Here is a 19,968-nt window from a genome sequence, read left to right on the forward strand (position 1 = left end):
GGGGAGTGGCCGGGGCGGAGCTCTAGTCCCCTGGACGACTACCCAACGGAGCTTTCTGCTCTGGAGACTGTTCTGGAAGCTCTTGTGGGACCTTCTGCTCAAGGACCACTCCTCAGCATCGCCTCCTCACACCCCAGGACCACCCAGAGGCAGATGAGGCCGGGCCACCACTCATTTTCAAGACCGAGGCAGGGTGATGGGGCGCTACGGAGGCAGTGCCTTTTCGGGTTCACGTGCCCCTGGAAAGGGGGGCAAGCGGCCTGCTGACGTCGCCCAACTGTCCCCCCATCTCCACCACCTACCCCGGCCCCCACCCCTCCTCACCCAGCCCCCCCACCCCCACCCCGGGCACCCTGGCCACGCTCACCTTGCCCTGACTATCGGTCTGAAACTCGGCCAGCTTCAGGGCGATCTTGGGATTCTTGCTGCCTGCAGAAATGAAAGGGAGGTGAGGCCGGCAGGTGTCGCCCGTGAGGGCTGAGAGCAGGTGTCTGGGGTGGAGGTTGTGGGGTGATGCCCTAGGAAGGTGACAAAGCCAGCGTGGGAGGGAGGGGCAGGAAGGGACCAGGTATCCAAAGGTCTCTCCGTGGGCACGTCAACGCTCTGGTCCGGGCACAAAGTCCCTCGGGCAGGCCTTTCTGACTCTGGCCCTGGACCTTGTTCCGTGACAACCGTCTTTACCATTTAAGAACGCAGGCCAGACCCCGTGCTGGGTGGGAAGGCGGGCCGTGGGGGGACAAAACGTAAAGAACATGCCTCCCTGCCTTTGGAGAGCCTGAGAGTTGGTCGCAAAGACAGGACACGTCCACAATAAGACCGTCAACGATGCGGACAGGTGACACGTGTCCCCCGTGCCTCAGCTGGGCCCCGAGCTGTCGGGAGGCACGTGGCTTACTGGCTGGGATGGCCAAATGGCACTCGCCACAGACAGGTGCGGGTCAGGCTCCAGCCCCACCTACGATCAGTCCCCACCGTGGCCTGCACGGTGCTCGCCCCGGGACGGGCAGCCCCTCTGAGCCTCAGCTTCCCACCCGTGCAGCGGGGCAGGAGGAGGGCCGACCTTTCCCACTCGCGCCAGGGACTGGAAGTGTCCCTGGAAGGCCCTGTCGGGTGGAGCACATAGTAGGTGCTTCCCACACGCTTCCCAGGGGACCAAAAACAGGCCGAACCCGGCCTGCAACGTATTTTCAGTTAGCTCGCCAAGCATTTTTAAATAATTCGAGGAGCGTTTAAGAAGCAGGCCGTTTCTAGGGGCGCCTGGGTGGCGCAGTCGGTTGAGCGTCCGACTTCAGCCAGGTCACGATCTCGCAGTCCGTGAGTTCGAGCCCCGCGTCGGGCTCTGGGCTGATGGCTCAGAGCCTGGAGCCTGTTTCCAATTCTGTGTCTCCCTCTCTCTCTGCCCCTCCCCCGTTCATGCTCTGTCTCTCTCTGTCCCAAAAATAAATAAACGTTGGAAAAAAAAAAATTAAAAAAAAAAAAAAAAAAAAAGAAGCAGGCCGTTTCTTGGAGCCATCTGGATTTCTGGCCTCCTCGAGAAACAGGGCAAACTCGAGCCTGCATTCTCACGAGGTGCCAAGTATCTGACGTGCCCTTGGATGGGGCCGCACCCCCAGGCCCCCCCTCTGGCACCGTCTCCCCGGGCCCCGAGGTCACCGATAGTGGCACCGGCCCCGCTGCCGTTGTCGAGCCCGGCCTGCCTCCCCGGGTCCTGGTTGGTGCACGCCTGCCCGGCTGGGCAGCCCGGGCCACTGCCCAGTGCCCTCACCTGTCCTGGGGTATCGGTAGGAGTCCGTCTTCCTTTCTTCTAGTGCGGGAGAGGGCACATGAATAATTTCCACCTCAGACTCGTCAACTTCCTCGTACAGGATCCGCAGCGTCTTACAGCCTTCCGGACCTGGAAGGGACAGGGGGAGCTGCTGGGGGCGCCACACGTCCCTGCTGTCACCCCACCTTCTGCCGCACATAAAGGGGACCCCCAGCTCTACCACGGCAGGGCCCGGATAAGAGCCTGAGCCCCCGGGCTAGAAGCCTGGCCCTGCTGTTTACTGTAACCGTTACATCTCATGCCAGGGCCTCAGTGTTCTCACCTGCGCGATGGGAAGAACCGAGCCGTTCCTAGCACGAAATGGCATGAGAGGTGGCCCTATGTGGTATTATGGGGCTGAACTGAAATCCCGTGTTGGGAGCCCCCAGCACCTCAAAATGGGGCTGTTATTTGGGGACAGGGTGTTAGATGATGAGTTTGAGAGGAGGTCATCAGAGTGGCCCGATCCAATCTGATTGGTGTCCTCATAACAAGACATGAGGGCACAGACACGCAGAGGGACGACCACGTGAGGACACGGGGAGAAGACGGCCGTCCGCACACCGAGGAGAGCGGCCCCAGGAGGAAGCAGCCCCGGGGACGCCTGATGGCCGACCTCCCGCCTCCAGGACCAGGACGGTAAATGCTTATTGTTGAGCCGCCGTGTCTGGGGGGCTTGCTTCTGGCGGCCCCAGCGGAGTAACACGCGGGGCTCGGCTCAAGAAGGCTCCGGATAAGAATCGTGACAAGTGCGTGAATCCCCGAGCGGTGGCCGCTTGGAAAGGAACGCGGCACGGGCAGTGCTGACCTCACGGGGAGGGAGCCCACGGCTGTTGCTTCCTCCTGAGGCTGCCGAAAAGGGTCCCCATCTGCAGCGTCCTGTAGCCCCACCTGAGACTCGCCCCAGATGGAGCAGGGGTGCCTCCAGAACCAGCGGCCCAGCCCCACCCGGTCTGCAGGGGGGAGGGGGCACAGGAGGGGTGAGCCGCTGGCCTGAGGCCATGCGGTGTGGGACTGGCCGCACCGCAGCCCGAACCCCTGCCTCAGACTTCTGCGTCCACCTGCCCCGCACGAAGGACTCAAGGGCCCCAGACCCCGACAGCCAGGAAGAATACTCTCGGGTTGCCGTGGCCGAGGAAAACCCCATCCCTTCACGCGAGACAGCACAGGAGGTGACCCCGGGTGTGGGGTCTGGGAGGGGGCTACCCCAGATGGCTGACGGCCGTGGCGTCGGGGGGGGGGGGGTCTTCCTCGAAGGGTTTCTGAGCCGGTACCAGCACGCCAGAGAAAGGACCTCTGAGATCATCTAGACCAGCGGACCCCAACCAAGGGCCGTTCTGTGTGCCCAGGGGTCAGTCACCTGAGCTGGTCAGAGCCCGAGAACACCTCAAGTAGAGGTCAGGGATGCTGTCCAACACCTCACAGTGCTCAGGACGGCCCCCAGCACAGAGGATGAGCCAGCCCCGAAGTCCAGAGTGCCGAGGGGGAGAGATCCGGTTCGTGGCCAAGGACCCCGTCTTACCGACCAGGACGCTTCAGGCCTGCAGACAGCCACAGGCTGAAAGAGCTGACCCCGGACCCTAGCTCCAGAGGCACGGGCCCCGGGGCTACACGCCGCACGGCAGCGCACTGAGGAGCCCGGCCCAGGTGGAAGGAGAGGTCACGGCACTGTCCCCTGTAACCTGCGACCCGGCCTGAGTCTCGGGCAGCACCAGGCGGCCTCAGGTGCCCCTCTGATGGGGCGACCCCTCCTGTTCCCGGGAGCCGACTTAAACATATCGTGCCGGCTTCTTTGTATCACAGGATTTAGTGTCTTGCTTCTGTTGATGGCAGGACCATAAGGTCTTCTTTCAAGTTAATTTAAGGACAAAGTGAGTTGAACTAGAGGCAAGAGCGAACAGGAGACGGGGCTCTGACGGCAGACGGCCGGAGCCCGGGGCCGGGACGTGAGCACCGCTGAAGCTCACAGGGGTACGAAGGCCACGGAGAAATCAATTAGCAGCACAAGAGGGTCTGATGCTACCGGCACGTTCCAGAAACAAGTCCCCCACCCAGAGAAGGTGGATCTTGCTTGACCGAACACTGGAGGGGACAAGATACCCCCACACTACGGGGACAGAGACACAGAGATACAAAAGGACCCACTGATCTGGCTTCTTCCATAAAGAGGAAATCCATCAAAATCGAAGCCGTGTGTAGCTTCCGCTCAGCTCTCTTATAGCTGGAATTTTCTCTGTGGCAGGATTCAGGATCCTCGGGCCTGCTGACATTTGGGGCTGGATCACTCCTTGTGGGAGAGAGCCGTCCTGGCGCCACTGTAGGGCGCAGAGCAGCACCCGTGGCTCCTGCCTGCTCGGTACCAGTAGCCACCCAGTCGTGACAACCACGGATGTCCCCAGATGTCACCTGGGGTCTCCTGGGAGCAGAATCGTCCCTGGCTAAGAACCACTGAGAAACTCCCAGAAGATCAGAAGGTGTATATAAAAATGTTCAGGGGCGCCTGGGTGGCTCAGTCGGTTAAGCGTCCGACTTTGGCTCAGGTCATGATCTCACGGTTCGTGGGTTCGAGCCCCGTGTCGGGCTCTGTGCTGACAGCTCAGAACCTGGAGGCTGCTTCAGAGTCTGTGTCTCCCTGTGTCTCCGCCCCTTCCCTGCTTGCTCTCTGTCTCTATCTCAAAAATAGTAAACATTAAAAAAATTTTAAAAAAGTTTGCCATAGCACCGTTTGTAACAAAAGGCGAGACCCAAACCAAACACCGGAAACAGCCGAAGTGTCGGTAGGTGTGGAACCAGTTAAACACGCCGTGGCCCATCGTCACCCCGGGGACAGTTAGTCATCAGAGTCCTCTGTGTCCTGACTGCAACGGACAGAAAGTTCGTACCCCCAAATTCAAATGTCAAATCCTACCCGAAGGCGCTGGTGGGGGGAGGTGCGGCCTCCAGGAGGGGATTAAGTCAGGAGGGCGGGAGCCCCGGGAATGAGACGAGCGTGTCCTCACGACAGAGGCCCAGCGAGCGCCCTGCCCTACTGCCCTGTGAGCACGCGGGGAGAGGACAGCGGTCGTGAGCCAGGAGGCAGGTTCTCAACAGACGCCGTATCCGCTGGCGCCCCGGCCTTGGACGGCTCGCCTCCAGAACCCGGAGGAAAAGATGTCTGTTGTTCCCCAGCCCCCCCGGGCCTGTGGGGTCCTGTCAGAGCGGCCTGAACGGCTTGGGACACGACTATCGACACAAAAGGCTCTGCGGTTTGTTTTAAGCGAAAAGAGCCGAGAGCAGAAAAGCAGGCAGACCGTGGCTCCGCTACCAGAAGGAACGCGCGGGAAGCGCTTTGGCAAACGCGAGGGCGCCTACCCTCCCCGGAGGCGGCAGGGCACCACCAGTAGCCGGTGAAGCGGTCGAATTCTTCCTGGATGACGAAGGTGGCCACGCCCGCAGACCTGGGGTCATCGAGGACACTGGGTGAGCCTGGACAGGGAGAGAGCCACACGCGGTGAGGAACGCAGTGCACAGCCGGCCTCCGCCCCCAAGCACCGCGCACATTCGAGGCTGAAACATCCTACGGCTGAGGGCGTCCGGAGCGCTGAGGGGTTGACCCGCAGCCCTGGCCCCTGCCCGCTCAATGCCAGGAGCGTCCTTAACCAGCCACCACAGCTCACGGTGTCTCCGGACGCGGCCAGCGCCCGTGCCGCCTGGGCTAAAGCTTCAGGTTTAGGGAGAGAGCGCTGGGGCTGAGGGCAGGAAGGGCCATGTGACCAGAATCCCTGACTGGTGCAGAGCTCCACACAACATCCAGGAGGAGGAGGTCACTTCTGGGAAGCAGGGGGGTGAGGGAGAACTCAGGGAGCACGTGAGACCCGAGCCTGACTCGGAGGAGACGGACAGGAACGCGGGGGGGGGGGGGGTTCACGTGAGCAGAGGCAGAACAAGCACCTGGTGCGGGGAGAGGCCACCCGGGCCGACTCACACAGAGAAAACTATGGACCAGGCAGCCGGACTCCCCGTGAGGCCGGGGCAGAGCCACGCAGGACACACAGGCGGGGGAACCGGGACAGCAGGGTCCGAGAAGGCGCCCGGTGGTCGGGGGTAACGGGAGTGGGAACGGGGGCCTTTCTGGGAGCTGCGCTGGGGGCCGTCCACACGAGCCCCCACCCGGGACAGGAGCCGGCCCCCTGCGTGGCCTCACCTCTATGGCAGAAGGTCAGCCGCCGCTCCTCGCCCGTCTCAATGTTGGCCACCCACAGGTCGTTGTTGTTGATGAAGGAGAAGAAGGCGGGGTCGGCAGGGCAGATCTTGGGGTCCATGCGGGGCCCGGTGCACTGGGTCTTGATTTCCAGGGGCTTCATGGGGGACACCTGGGGACACAGAGGTCTGGCTCAGGGGGACGGGAGGCTGCACGGCCACCCGCCCCGCCCCCAGCCAGTGACCAGGGCTCACCATGAAGCCGTTCTTGCCCCCATCCCGACAGTGGAAGAGGCTGTTGCTGGCCTGGAAGAGGAAGAGGCCGCTCTCGCTGTGGAAGTCGTAGGAGGTGATGCCAAAGACCCCCAGGCGCTTCCGTTCCCGAAGGAGCTCTTCCTCCCGAGAGTAGACTCCGTGGTGGGGAGTGGCCTGGGGACACACACAGACGGGCCCGCGTCAGCAGCCAGGAGCCCGGCACCCGGGCACTCCTGGGAGGGCTCGGCGCACCTGCCGTGGCTCCACACCAGAGAGAACTTTCTGCTGAGCAGAGCTGTCCAGCGGAGCTCCCCAACCAGGGGGCCAGAGCGGCCCGAGCCCGGGGGGCCATGAGGTGCCCCGGCGGGCTCGGCAACAGGGCCGGTTGACAGGCTCCGGGCTCACCCGAGGCTTCCTCCCCTCTGGGCCCGTCTCTGGGCTCGCCTGGGCCCACATCTGCCCAGAGACCCTCTCTGAGGCAGACGGGGCTCTCCCCTAGCCGCCGGCACGGGCGGCTACCCAAGGTACTCTCCCCTGCTCCCCAACGCCAATGCCGCAGACGCCCTCCCTCCTGCCCTGAGCACCATCCCATCCAACCAGAGCTTCGGGTGAACCCTCCCTCCACCACACACTTCTGCTTTCTGCGCGGGGGGAGCGGGGCAAATTCAGGACCACCTGGCCACCCAAACACCCAACCCGGAGGGGTCTGGGCGCGCGGCTGCCCCGAGGAGAACTCTGAACACGACGGGGCAACGTTCCCGGCAAGAAACGCGTTTTTGAAAAGCAGAACCCGGAGTGCAACGACCGCCCCCCCCGCCCCCCGCCCCCACCCCGGCTGGTGGGCCTGGGGCAGAAGTGAGGGCAGTCACACGGGTGTGGAGAAATGCACGATGTGCCTCCACCCACCACCTCCTGCTGCCACGACCACAAAGAAATCAACATAAACCACGGCAAAAGGCACCCCCGTCCCTCGCCGGCCCTCTTCTCCCTAGGTGAGCCGACTGTGGATGAGGTTAAGTACCAGCCAAGCCTCCCCTGCAGGAACCAGGTTGGTTCCAAGTCTTTGTGAGGCGTGGAAAAGACACTTCTGGTAAGAGCGCTCATCAGAGCCCGCGCTGGGGCTGGGGCACAGCGGGAAGGGGGGGCCTGCACCTGTCTCCCTCGCCCTGGGCGGGGGTGGGGCGGGGGGAGGGGGGCCCAGGGCAGCGCGGGCTCACCTGGAAGTGATCCAGCATCTGCTTCCAAGACAGGAGCAACAGAGCCTCCTTCCGGACCTTCCTGGGGATCTCTGAGTAGAGGAGGGAGTTCTCGCGGCTGCCATAAGGCATCCCTTGGGGAGAAGAGAGAAAAACCAGAATGGGTGACCTTGCCCAGGGCGAGGAGAGGGCCTGGGGCAAGGGCTGGCCTCGGGTGACGCTGGCTCCCCGCAGCTGGCTCCTCTCCAACCTCTCCCCACCCCCCCCACTCCACCCCCCCCCCCCCCCCCCCCCCCGCACGCAGCCCTCCCCACAGATGCTCCGGCCCCGGGTTCAAGCCCATTAGCAACAGTAATGGGATCTTCCACATCTGAGAGGTTTGGACAGACGCCTTGTGCTAAGGTACCGAAGGACTAGCACGCAAGAGAACAAAAGGGGTCGGGGAAACCCAGCTCTCAACAGGTGAGGCTCGGGGCTCGGGTGTCTGTTCCCGTCAAAGGCTTCTGCGGAGGCCAAGGATCAATCCAGGGTCAGAGAAAGAGCAAACGTAGGAAGGGAGCCGGGAAACGTGCACCCCACCAGCACCCCTCCCCTCGGCTCCGCTGGGCCCCGCCGGCCCCCACCCGCTCGACACCAGGAGCGCCTGGGTGGTGACAGCCACAGTCGCCCCCAGATGCCCCCACTGATCTAATCTGAGCCTGTCTGCAAGAGGACAGTAGCCGCCTGGTGAGGACTCCGTGTGGACGAAACGAGCCGGATGCAGAAGGCGTGTCACGCGGTGTCCCCGATGGGTCGCTCGGAGGGACGTGGGCTACTTCGCCAATGAAGTCGCTGTTTCTCGTGTTCTTGCCCCTTGGCTGCGTCCTACCGTCAAAGGGGCGGTCGTGTTCTTAGTGGCAAACGAAGCAACAGCCTCTCTTCCAACCCGCAGCGTCTTCAAGTCAACGCATGACGGCGGGGCTGTCGTTCACGGGCTAACAACGCCGGGCCCCTCTCGGTCCCGTGCTCTCCAGGGGGAAGACTCCACGTGGCGGTGGCAGCCTCTTCGGGGACCTCCTCGTACGCGCTCTCGCCTCTACGAGCGGGGGACAGGGAGGCCCCGCGCTCGGCGCCTCTGGGGCCAGAGCCTGACACATAATGTCTGTTCTCGTCACGACTCTCTTTACGGACAGCTGGTTCATGTGGCAATCCGCGAGGGCTTTCCACTTCCGATCAACGTGGCACGGGAAGTTCAGTTAGCAACGGAAGAACGTATCTCAAGAGGAAAGGTTTCAAGGGCAACCTTAGGAAGCTCACGCTGAGGAAAACGCAAAGGTGATGCAGACGTGCGCGTGGGCCACACCCACGGTTTCCCGGCCAAGGCCCCTCGACACCGTGCCGTCTGCCTCTCATCCCCAGCTCGAGGCACAAGTGTGACGCCGCCCCCGCCCAGGGCATCCTTCCTTCTCAAGTTCATGTGACAGGTGGGGACAGACAGGTGGGGACAAGAATCTCACAGTGCATGACCCCATTTCCGTGCAACGTCCAGGACAGGCAACCCCAGAGAGACAGGAAGCGGACTCATGGTGGTCAGGAGCCGAGGGCAGGAGGGGAGCGAGAGCTAATGGGTCCAGAGTTTCTGTCTGGGGTGACGGAAACGTTCTGGAATTAGACGGTGGGGTTGCACAACGCTGTGAGTGCACTAAAAGCCAGAGGCGCCCACCTTTAGAAGGGCAAGTTTTAGGCTCTGCGGATTACACCCCGTTAAGAAGAGCCGCGCGGGAGCCGCGTGGAGGGCCGGGAGGAAGCAGCCGGCAGCCCGAGCTCCGGACCCCCTGTCCTCGGGGCCCACCGGGAGAGCCAGAGGCCTCCCAACAGGAAGTCAACAGAAGGGCCTTGCCAAGGACATCGGAGCCACCTCCTCCGCCCAGCGCATTAATAAGTGACGGCACCAAATGGCACAGAGCAGCACATTCCCTGCGGCGCCCTGGCACCTGTGACGGTGATGTCACACGCTGGGCGTGTAAGCCCGGGGTCTGATTTCTGCTGCCCCTGCCCCTCCCCTGCCTCCCCCCTTGCCAGCTCCACCCCACCTCTGGGGACAGCACCCCAGCCCCCAAAATCCATCGGGGTGGCAGGTGGCCCAGATGTGCACAAGCACCATCTTCGGGCACTGTGGCCTCAGGAGCCAGCGTGATGGGCATGTGACCCGCACTGGGCCCGGGCTCTCCTCTAGGTCACGAGGACACAAGAGGCCCCCTCCCCCTGCTGAGGGACTCACAGAGTGGTCACGGGCCCTGCGTCGTCCTCTGTCCTACAGGAGACGCCCACCTACAGGGGACAAGCCGACCAACCCACGCAGAGCCGGAGAAGCTGCGGTCCGAGCCCTGGAACCTGACTGCCACCATCGTCGGCCACGGAAGCCGGCACATTCCCTCCTCTGCTGATTTTCTTCGCGCTGGACTCCTCCATCGTGTGCATCCGACACAGCCCTCCCTGAGGCCCCGGTGACGGTGAGGTCGGCGCTCACTTGGGGGGGAGGGGCTCCCAGGGGAAGCACGCCGGCATGGCCCTCGGAGGCCCCTTCTGTTCCATCCGCAAACACGGCTGGCTGCAGCGTTCCTGGGGCCAGACCAGCACAATGACCTATCATGAAAGTACTCGGGGGCTCCAGGGGGGCGTGCCCCAAGAACCTGGACACGAAGTGAGCTTCGGGGCACCCCGAAGGTACTGAGTGATGCAGACGGATGACCTCAAAGGTGAGCTACGTCACCCTAAAAGAGCAGGATGGCTCGGAGATGTCCGGGGAAGGTTCTGGGGTCTCCGCCAAGTCCACAATCCTTGTCTAGGGCTGTCTGTCCCCTACCCGCCATGGTGGCAGGCGTCCTACGGACTGCAGGGACCCACTCACCCCAGCCCCAGACACATGCACGGGCCACAGACGAGACATCTGACCTACGTCGAACCGACCTAGTTCCCGCTCCCAGAAATTCCGAGAGCTCGTCCATTTGTGCGGGTGGCTGGAACCTGAGATGGGTCACCCTGGGCGCGTGGCGGTGGAAGTCAGGTGTCCAGTGGGGGCAGATGTGTGGAGTAGAGCGTGTGCGGGGCAGACGCCTGGGCCCCTCGCAGCTCCTGGTTCCCAGGGCCACGGCCTGAGGCCCGGGGTGGGGGCTCCCTGGCACACCCGAGTCCTTCCTGTGAGGTGCCCTTGGTGGTTCAAACCAGCCCTCAGGGGGTTTCCATCCCTTTCGGCAGCTCTGCGGTTGGCTGAACAGTGGCCCCCAAATGCTCAGGTCCTGATCCCCAGACCCTGTGAGTTCGTCACCTTCTGCGGCAAGAGGGAACCTGCAGAGGGGATTCAGTTAAGGGTCTGGAGTTGAGGAGAAGCCTGGATTACCCGGGTGGGCCCTGAATGGAATCACGTGCCCTCATAAGGGAGACCGAGGCAGCCTTCAGACACAAGGCAGAGGAGGAGGCCCCGTGCCCCGGCGGCCACACCTGAACTCGGAAGAGGCAAGGAACGGGTCCTCCCCCACAGCCTCAGCAGGAAGCGTAGTGAGGCCTGCAGACACCTTGACTTTGGCCCAGAGAAACGGATTTCGGACTTCTGGTCTCCAGAACCGCGACAGAATACATTTCTGTTTGTTTTAAGCCACCGAGTCAGCGGTGATTTGCGACAGCGGGAGCCCCACGAAACTCATACACGTATCCGGCCCAGGACGGCAGCCTGACCTTGAGTCGGCGAGGAAAACCGAGCTGGAGGCCGCGGCACCGCGGGGAAGAGAGAAGCAGCGGCTGCCACAGTCCACGTGTCCCGGCCACCTCTGACCCCGAGAGCCATGCCCCCTGAATGACCGTCGTCCGAAGCACGCCCAATCCTCGTCTCTCCCAGGCCCGAGCTGGCATCCCTCTCTGTAAAGGGCCACGCGGTGCAGATTTTCAGCGGCGGCGGGGGGCACACGGCTTCTGCTGCAACTACGCTCGGGAGCGGCCGCGGAGGGGACAGAGACGAACGGGGGCGGCCGAGGCCCAGCAGAACCAGATCTCCAAAACAGACGGCGGTCGCTTGCTGAGCTCTGTTCCCGATCCCTCCTCTTCCAATCCCGTGCTCACCAAACCACCAACGTGCTTTCCACACACGTCTGTCTCTACAGAGGGGTGCTGCACCGAGTCTGCGGAGGGCAGAGCCACCTGGCGTCCAGTTGCCGCCGTGGCCCTCGGCGGGGGTCAGCCGCAGGCAGAGGACGCCCCTCGCTGACCGGTGCGTGCCACCCCTCACGCCAACGCTGACCGAGGGCCCGGCCGGGGCCAGCATCATCCCGGAGGGGCCGTGGGTCCTTAGAGGACGGTCAGGCCCTGAATGTCGAGTCGAGGGCCGAGGCTGAACACCTGCCCCGGGTCACCAATCGTGGGCCGTTGCTGCTTCCACAGGGACACGCCCGGCCCTCTTGCCGCAGGGGCCCCGCGAGACCTTCGGGCAAAGCAAGGCAACGTCCGCTTGCTCAGTAGAAACTCGCTGCCCACCTGCCAGGAGCCAGGCCTGCGTGAGGCCCCACCGGTTCCCCCACAGGCCCTCCCGGGGCCGGCAGGGAACACAAACCCACGAACGGCCGCCGGGGATGCAGACGGCGCTGCCCCCGAGGCACGTGGCGCAGAAGGAAACGACGAGCAGGTAACGTGCTTATCCAGGCGTCTGGGGCGAGGACCGCGATCGTGTGACAAGCCGCTTGTGTCGTTTATCCCCGGGCGCACTCAAAGAGCCTTCCCACGCGTGGGCCCACAGCGCGCACCCACGGGAGTTACTGGTGACTCCGACGGCCAGGAGCCGCTCACTGGCCCGGCCCGGCCCGGCCTGGGGGGCTGGGAAACGACTCAGGGGCAGGCCCAGCCACCCCGGTTCTGGAGACGATCGCGGCGGCTCAGGGCCACATCCAAGGCCCAGCCACGGCACGGCTGCAACCCAACGGGGCAGGGCCGCCCTCTGCTCCACTCACCTGCACACCTGCCCCCCCCCGCCTTCCCCCGCGGCACCCTTGCGCCAGACCGCTGCTGCAAACGGAAGTCACCGTGGGTGGCACTGCCTCATGGGACATCTGCCCAGGGCCAGGCCCTTCTTTTTGGACCTCCTAACCGATAGGACCGGCTGGGCCTGAGGGCGCCTGGAGGGCTCACCCAGGTAGTAGAGGCGGTGGGAGTGGGGGCCCGACTCGTCTGTCTTCTGCACGAACTGGAAGTCGTGTGGAGCCTTGTTGACGATGAGGCCCGAGTTCTTGCGGCTGCCGTGGATGATGTTCCGGAGCCCGTCCCACGAGTGTTTCTGCACCTGGAAGCGGGAGGCCGGGTCCTCCGTCCCGACCGCGTCACCCCGCTCAGACGCTGGCGCCCCAGTGGCCATCCTCTCTGTCCCCTCAGAATTCAGCGACAAGCTGTAAGGGGGAGGGGACAGCGGGGAGACGATGAGAAGGGAGGATGACGCCCGTGTGTCACTGACAAGCTGCCCCCTCGTCAGACGCTCCTGAACCCCCCCCCGACGAGCCCCCGCAACTGTCCCAGCCCCCCTAAATATGTCCCAAATGCGTCGTTCTATTTCTTTTGAACACCACAAATGCTTCCGAGATCCAAGCCGCTGCCACCTGTGTGCCGAATGACCCCAACATCTCGCTAACGGACCCAACACATCCACCGCAGATCTGACCCCATCGCTTAAACGTCTTCCTTGCTTTTCCACAGTCCTGGGGGTAAAAACCAGTCCTTGTCACGGCCTTCAAGGCTCTCTGTCCCCTGACCCCCGCCAGCCCCTCGAACCTCATCCCCCTTTTATCAGTTGCCCAGCCAAACTGGCCTTCTGTTGGCTCTTCAAACAGGCCACACTCCTTCCCACCTTTGCACGTGCTTCCTTCTGCCTGAAACACTTTTCCCCTCTCTCCGCTTGACTAACGTCCAATCAGATCTCAGTGTAAGTATCTGTCGGGTCCTCAGAAACCTTCCATGACCATCTGTACCGAAGCTGGTCTCTCCATTAGGCCCGTCAGCGACTAATGTCCCCTGCCCTCAGAGCACTGGCACAAGGGTTGTCTGCTGATCGCCTGTCCCGTTCATGGCAGTGGCCCCAGAACCTCAGGAGGCCCCTGGCTCCCAGGACGCATTCCACAGAGGGCCGTGTGGAATGATTATCTTGCATTAAGCCCTCGGGGAGACACGCTCGCTCACACGCAAAGAACTGAGCGTAAAGAATTAATCGGCACAGCTCGTCCCCCGTGCCATCCAGCCTGGGGTCCAGCAGGGGAAACTCGTGCCTCACGGGACAGGCTCAGAGAGACAAGCAGCTGTGCACAGACGGTGTGAGAACCCCAGCAGAGAGAACGGACGCCCCTCGGGACAGCCCGCCCCACCCCTCCCCCGCTCCCTGAGCAGCTGTGGCCGAGGCCCCGTCCCTCCCTTCTCTCCCCCTGGCTGTTGGGCACATTTCTTGAGCGGACCGGACTAGCCAGGCAAATATTTGCTTTAGGGAAATCTAAACATAGCCACAGTGACCCGGTTCCGGAAGAGCCGGGCTCTCTGGCGAGGCCGCCAAGGTGAGCGGGGCGGCCTCCCTCTCCTCCGTGAGCATCGGACGGCCTAAGGTCTCGCTGAATGCTGGGCCTCCTTGTGCTCTGGGATTAGCGGCTTTGCTCCGGGATTAGTGGCTTTGCTTTACAGGCGGAGCCCGGGCTTCACTGGTCAAAAGTGGGAATTGTTACTGCTACACAGGGACGGGGACAGGGACAGCCCAGGCCGAGGGCTTCAGAGAAGCACCAGGCAGAGCTGTGCCCACCTTCACACGGTGCCCTCCAATTCCCAGAAGGGCCTGCCCCTTCACAGCAAGACACCCCCCCCCCGAGTCCCCATACGGGAGAAAGGACCCGTTTCCTGCTTCGAGGGGCAAGAGGAGACGCTTCTGAGCATGGCCTCCGTGGGCCGATTTTCAGAGTTCCCTTTCCACCCCGACCCTGTATCAGACGAGGGCCAGAAAAGCTTCCCTGACTCCCATCCTACTGGACCCAGCCAGGGCTCGGGGGGCTCGGGGGGCACGGCAAGCAGGCGGTTCCTGCTCCCCAGCCACAAAGAGTGCCCCCGGTTCACAACTTCCTACAATGGCTTTGAAGACACGGATCACAGGCCATCAGGGCTTTTCGACCCTCGGGGCAAATGAACCCAAGCCAGAAAAGACGGGAGGCCCAGTGAGGCTCACGTGCAGCATGTCCTGGCCCGCCCCCAGAGCTGTGGTTTACCTCCACGGGCGGCGCTGGGCACGGGCAGTGTCAGGCAGGGGCTGGGGCCAGGACGGGCGGAGCGCTCCGGAACCCACATGGCCCCGAGCGTTGCTGACAACCAGCCCAGAAAACCAGGCCAGGGGACTCCTCCGACCGGCCCAGCCCCCACCCCCACCCCCCCCACCCCCCCCAGAAACTGCGGCCACCGTTCGTTCAGGCCTTGCTCACGGCAGCAAAACCGATCACAACCTCCAGGGTTCCCAAAGGGGACCCCATAAGCTGAGAGCCGGGCAGAAACACTCACAGAATCATGTGGCTTATTTCCATAGCAAGGAACAATAAAAATGATCTTGCCTCCGATCACTGCAGAGAGCCCAAGGAGCAAAAATGTGATCCAGGAGATGAGAAATGAAATGAAACATCGGGAGAAACTTCTAGGAATCTTCTAGATGTGGCCAGGCGGTCTGAGCTCCCAGACAGGCCAAGGCTTGGTGCTATGACTTGGTCCTCCACTCACCTCTCTCTTCCCCAGAAGTGCAGAGAGACTGCAGAGGAGGCGGGGGAAGGGGAGGAACAGGTGAACCAAGTGCCCCGCTTCCCATCCTAGGCCAGCCTGAGCTCCTCCAGTCAAGGGTTTACACAGCTGGGGAAACGGAAGCGGATTCCAAGCCACTTGGGCCGGGTCCACCTACGCTTTCCTTCTGCCAGTCAGCAGGACGCCTCGCGGACCACGAGGCCACCAGCAGGCGGCTCGGGCCCTCCGGTGCCATCACCGTCAAGGCCCCACGGGAGGTCTGTGGCCTGTGAACCGGTGCTCCGAGAGCCAGGACCACCGCCCCGCGGGGCATCCGCCAGGGACCCAAGCGGGGCCCGTGACGAGGGCAGCAGGCAGAAGGAAGAAGGAACTGCGGATTCTCGGTGCCGGCCGCAGGTCTGGGAGGATTCGGCCAACCGCAGAGAGAGAAGGTGGGCAGGGAGACAGGCGCCGGGGAGGTGACGGGCGGGGGCCCGCCGTGCTCCGTGGAGGAAATGCCTGAGCGGCCCTCAGGACACTCGCCGTGGCCCCGTGGGGCGGGGGCTCCCGGGAAACAGCGGGCCGTGCTCTGCCCTCCAAGGCCTGCCTCCGGCACCGTGCGGGCCTCCCACTGTCACGACCGGCCGGCGCAGACTCAGTTTGCAGCCCACGCCGTGGCCGCCGGGGACCTAACGCACGTGAGAAGGGGCACTCGGGTCTCCGTCACCAGCCGACCTGCTGATGCATTTCCCCACCGGACAGCGGAGCCCGCGTCCGGGGAGCGAAGCAGACTGCTCAACGTCACCCCTGTCTTCCAGGAGCTCTTTAGTGCCCTTCCTGCCCGCCCGGTCGCTCCCACCGGCTAAAAGCAAACGAAGCCACGGGGGCTAGAAGCCCACTCGCCGGAGGGCTTCCTGTGGCCTCCGCCTCGTGCACGGCCCCAGACGTGAGACTCACCAAGTGCCCTGGGGCCTCACGTGGACGATTATGATTACTCCTCACCGTGACCCTGACAGGTGAGTTCTGGGGCCAGCCCCATCTGGGAGGCTGCAAAGCAGGCTCAGAGGGATCAAATGACCCGCCCGATATCAGAGATCACCCGAGTCTGATGGACCCCGAACCCACATTCTAACCTCCGGACCAACGGTTCTCAGCCGGGCCGGATCCTGCCCCAGGGGACACCGGGTGATGTCTGGGGACATCTGTGGTTGTCACGCAGGGGTGCTCCTAGCATCGAGGGGCTGGCGGCCAGGGGCCTGCTCCACCCCCCCACGGCGCCCAGGACGCCCCCAAAGAGAATGGCTTGGCCCCACGTGAGCAGTCCCGAGGCTGAGAAACCCCGCTCTCGCCTACATTGCCACCTCACGCGGAACAGCCAGAACAGAGTCCTGGGGCAGAAGGGTAGGGGGAGGCAGGGGGAGGCAGGGGGAGGCAGGGGGAGGCAGGGGGAGGCAGGGGTCTTCCCAGACCCAGGACATCATCGGAAACTTGGGAACCTCAACGACACCCCCAGCGGTCAGGGCTCCCGCGGCCACACCCCTTACCTTCTCCAACCTTCCGTGTGGTCGTGGTCCAGGCGGAGCTTCTTAACCTTCCGCATTAACCACTCGGCTGACTTCAGGAGGGTGGGGCAGCCTGCGGGCAGAGAGACCCCCGGGCGGTCTGGGAGTGCGCGCTCTCGGCCCTCCTCGCCTGCCCACCGCTCTAGGCAGCCCTCCGTTATCTGCCCGGAAATTCGAGAGGGTGCCCGGCACTTGCCAGAAACCAGCATCCTTTTTGTCGTGCAGAAGTCCCCGAGAAGACGGCAGTCTCAAATGACGCCAAAGACGCCACCCCCGGCGCTCACCAGAAACCCAACAGTCCCAGGGTCCCCACTGCGGCCACACTCTGATGGCCTTCCTGACCTCCCCTTCTCGCCCCTGACCGTGATCTCCAACCACACTGGCCTTACTCTCCCCGACACACACCGACTCCTTCCCACCCCAGGGCCTTTGCGCTTGCCGGTCCCACGGCCCAGGGGCCCTTCCCTGCCTTCTGTTGGACTCGCCCCTCTTCTCCTTCACGCCCCGGTCTCACCTCTGCAGAGGTCTTTCCGGACCCCCAATCCAAAGTCACCGCTCTGTCACCCCCACACAGCATCCTGTCCTTCCATACAGAGCTAAGTCTGGGGTAGTGGCTCTCAAAGGGGAGGACTCTGCCCCCCCTCCCCAGAGAATGACTGGGGACAGCCGTGGTTGTCACAACTGGGGGTGCTCCTGGCACTGAGTGTGCCGAGGCAGAGAAACTCTGCATCCTTAATTTGGGGGGGCAGTGGAGTAAGATCCTCAGGCCCAAACGAGACACTCGAATAAATCCCTGATGGGTCAGACTGTACAACCCACGGTGACCCCAGCGTCTGTGAGTGACCTCCCCTCTCCCTCAGTTCACAAATGTAAATGGTGCAACGTCCCAGGACCTCAGAAGCCCAAATGATTACGGAATACAGAGTCTCTTCGGGGCCAACAGCATCCCGTCACCCAGCGGGTCTCAACCAGGGTCAATTGTGCCCCCACGAGCCATTTTTGGTCATCACGGCTGGGAGACGGGCCCCCGGCACGCAGACCGGAGGCTGCTAATCAAACCACAAAGCACAGGACGCTCGCCTCCACCCCCACCGCGAAGAGTGACGTGGCCCCAAACATCCCCAGTGCTGAGGCTGAGAACCCCTGCTCTGGGTGAGGGGACACCCTTCCCCGGGATGTCACTCCAGAGGGGCAGGCTTACACCCGTCCTGTTCCATGCCTGGCACACACAGGGTTTTCGGTAGAGTTATTGAGTCCCGGTGCTCCCTTGAACGCTGTCTGAAGTCAAAGGGAGCCCTGCTTTGGTCAGCACCCGAACACCCTTGTGATGAGCCAGGCCCCAGGTGGCTGGGCGGGTGCCGAGAGGCTTCAAGCAAAGGGAAGCAGGGGCCCCTGGGTGGCTCAGTCAGTTGAGCGTCCCACTTCGGCTCAGGTCACCATCTGGCAGCTCGAGAGTTCGAGCCCTGCGTCGGGCTGGCTGCTGTCCAGCCTGTCAGCGCAGAGCCCCCCACCCCCACCCCCCTGCCCTTCCCTCCCCCGCTTGCACTCTCCCAGAAATAAATAAATATTTGAGAAAAAGAAAGCAGCGCCTGGTCACAGCACCGAGGCCGTGGGCGAGCCCTGGCCTCACTCTTAGTCCTGTGGTGAAAAGAGGGGTCGCTGTGGTCAGAGAGATGGGTTCAAATCCTGACTCTACAACGTTTGGTCTCCGTGACCTTGAGAAACCACTCGACCCCTCGGCTAAGTCAAATTAGGTTGAGTGTAACCTCTCGGTTACATTGTGTTTCAGTTTCCGCAGCTGTGAGATGGGGCCACGGTACCTGCGTGGAGGGCTGCTGTGACAATTAAGTGCTCAAATAAAACACCAGATGCGACGGAAGCTACGTCACAGCCAATACTGTCACCTAGACGAGTTACTGACCATCGGGCAGCGGGCGGGATTGCACCGACGCCCCCCTAAGAGCCAGGATCCCCACCAAAGGCTGACTGAGGGCCAGGCGCTGGGCTCCCCGTGGGGAGGATGCAGCCACGCCCCCCCCCCCCCCAGCGGCCCGAGGGCAGTGACCCCGGAGTTGCAGAAAACCACTTCCTGCAGATGTCTATATCCTGGAGCACGCAAATGAATCCCGCCAGCCCACACGCCAGCCGCCACCGTCACCCCACGGCCGGCACCACTGACCTTCTAAAGGGTCCAGAAAGCCTCCATTCCAGCCGCAGGCGTGGGATACAGACCCTGATGGAACAAGCATGCCGTTAGTGCAGCAGGTCAGCGGAGAGCCTGGCCAAAACAGCCCGTTCTCCTTCCCCTCGAGAGCCCTGACCACCCCCCCCCCAGCCCCATTCTCTCTACCTGGACAGATCCTAGAGCCACCTCACCGCCCTGCAATGCCGCCTGCGTGCCCTGAACTGCACCGGGGAGGAAAGACCTCCCCCCTCTGGCCCAGTCCTCCCGGGAACCAGCCAGGGACTCGACCACAGTGCACACCTCCAGGGCTTTAGTCCAAGCTCCTGGAAAGCACGCTGGTTCTTGCCACTGAGGCAAGTGACTTCCTCCCGGTGGGGGGGCGGGGGGGGGGGGGAGAACGACGGCGGCGGGGGAAAACGGAACGAGCGGGGCCCTTCTGACGGCTCGGCGGCAGCGTGGATGGGGAAGTGTCAAGACTGGTCTAGAGCCCGGTGGGAAGCAGGTGGGCGGCTGGACAGGGCCGGAAGGGAGGCTGAGAAGGGGCTGGAACCTGTGGGGGAGTGGATTAGGGGAAGCCAAGCGCCCGGGGAGGGGTGAGTGGGTGGGGGCAGGAAGCAGGTCCGGGAGGCGGCCTCTGCTCTCGGACGGGGCGCATGTGTTTGCACGGGGAGGGGACCTCCAGGGCCTGCAGGGAAGGAGCGCCGTCGTGGGTGCGGCCGCTCCCGGAAGGGACCGGAGCCAGGTGGCTTGGGCAGCGACGGGACGAGAGGGGAGGCCGGGCCGAGCGAGGCTGAGAGGTGGCCCGGCCACCGGAGGGGGCAGAAGGGGAAGAAGGGCCGAGGAGGGCCCGGGGCGGAAGGGAAACCGAGGCGGGGACCGTTGGAACCGGGAGTGTGGCCAAAGGCAGGGCCGGGGCGCGGGGAGGCCGGGGCGGAGGGCGCCCGAGAGGCCGGCCAATGGCGGGTCCGGGGTCAGGGCTGAGGTGGGGCCGGTCAATGGCGGGCTCGGGGTCGCGGCCGAGGCGGGACGGGGCGCGCA

General features: G+C 63.5%; 1 protein-coding gene across 5 annotated transcripts in view; it reads right to left on the minus strand.

Moving 5' to 3' along the window:
* Positions 1-19,968, minus strand: part of DPP9 (dipeptidyl peptidase 9) — a 42,273-nt gene that overhangs the window by 22,204 nt on the left and 101 nt on the right. The window contains exons 1-10 of one of the 5 annotated variants that reach the window (XM_047094501.1): positions 19,096-19,517; positions 18,925-18,978; positions 16,728-16,818; positions 12,589-12,842; positions 7,456-7,568; positions 6,239-6,412; positions 5,988-6,156; positions 5,156-5,269; positions 1,766-1,894; positions 368-429 (exon numbers count right to left, since the gene is read on the minus strand). In XM_047094501.1, the coding sequence (XP_046950457.1) occupies positions 368-429; positions 1,766-1,894; positions 5,156-5,269; positions 5,988-6,156; positions 6,239-6,412; positions 7,456-7,568; positions 12,589-12,842; positions 16,728-16,783 (1,071 nt within the window). In that variant the 5' untranslated portion in view covers positions 16,784-16,818; positions 18,925-18,978; positions 19,096-19,517. Of the gene's footprint in view, positions 1-367; positions 430-1,765; positions 1,895-5,155; positions 5,270-5,987; positions 6,157-6,238; positions 6,413-7,455; positions 7,569-12,588; positions 12,843-15,023; positions 15,215-16,727; positions 16,819-18,924; positions 18,979-19,095; positions 19,518-19,968 lie in introns of those variants that run through there. The other 4 variants (XM_047094500.1, XM_047094498.1, XM_047094503.1 and 1 more) reach the window with 4 other exon arrangements.

The sequence above is a fragment of the Lynx rufus genome, unplaced genomic scaffold (genome assembly GCF_022079265.1).
Source record: "Lynx rufus isolate CCGP_SWC_20201006 ecotype Redwood Valley unplaced genomic scaffold, mLynRuf1.p SCAF_4, whole genome shotgun sequence".
In the NCBI taxonomy this organism is placed as follows: Eukaryota; Metazoa; Chordata; class Mammalia; order Carnivora; family Felidae; genus Lynx; species Lynx rufus.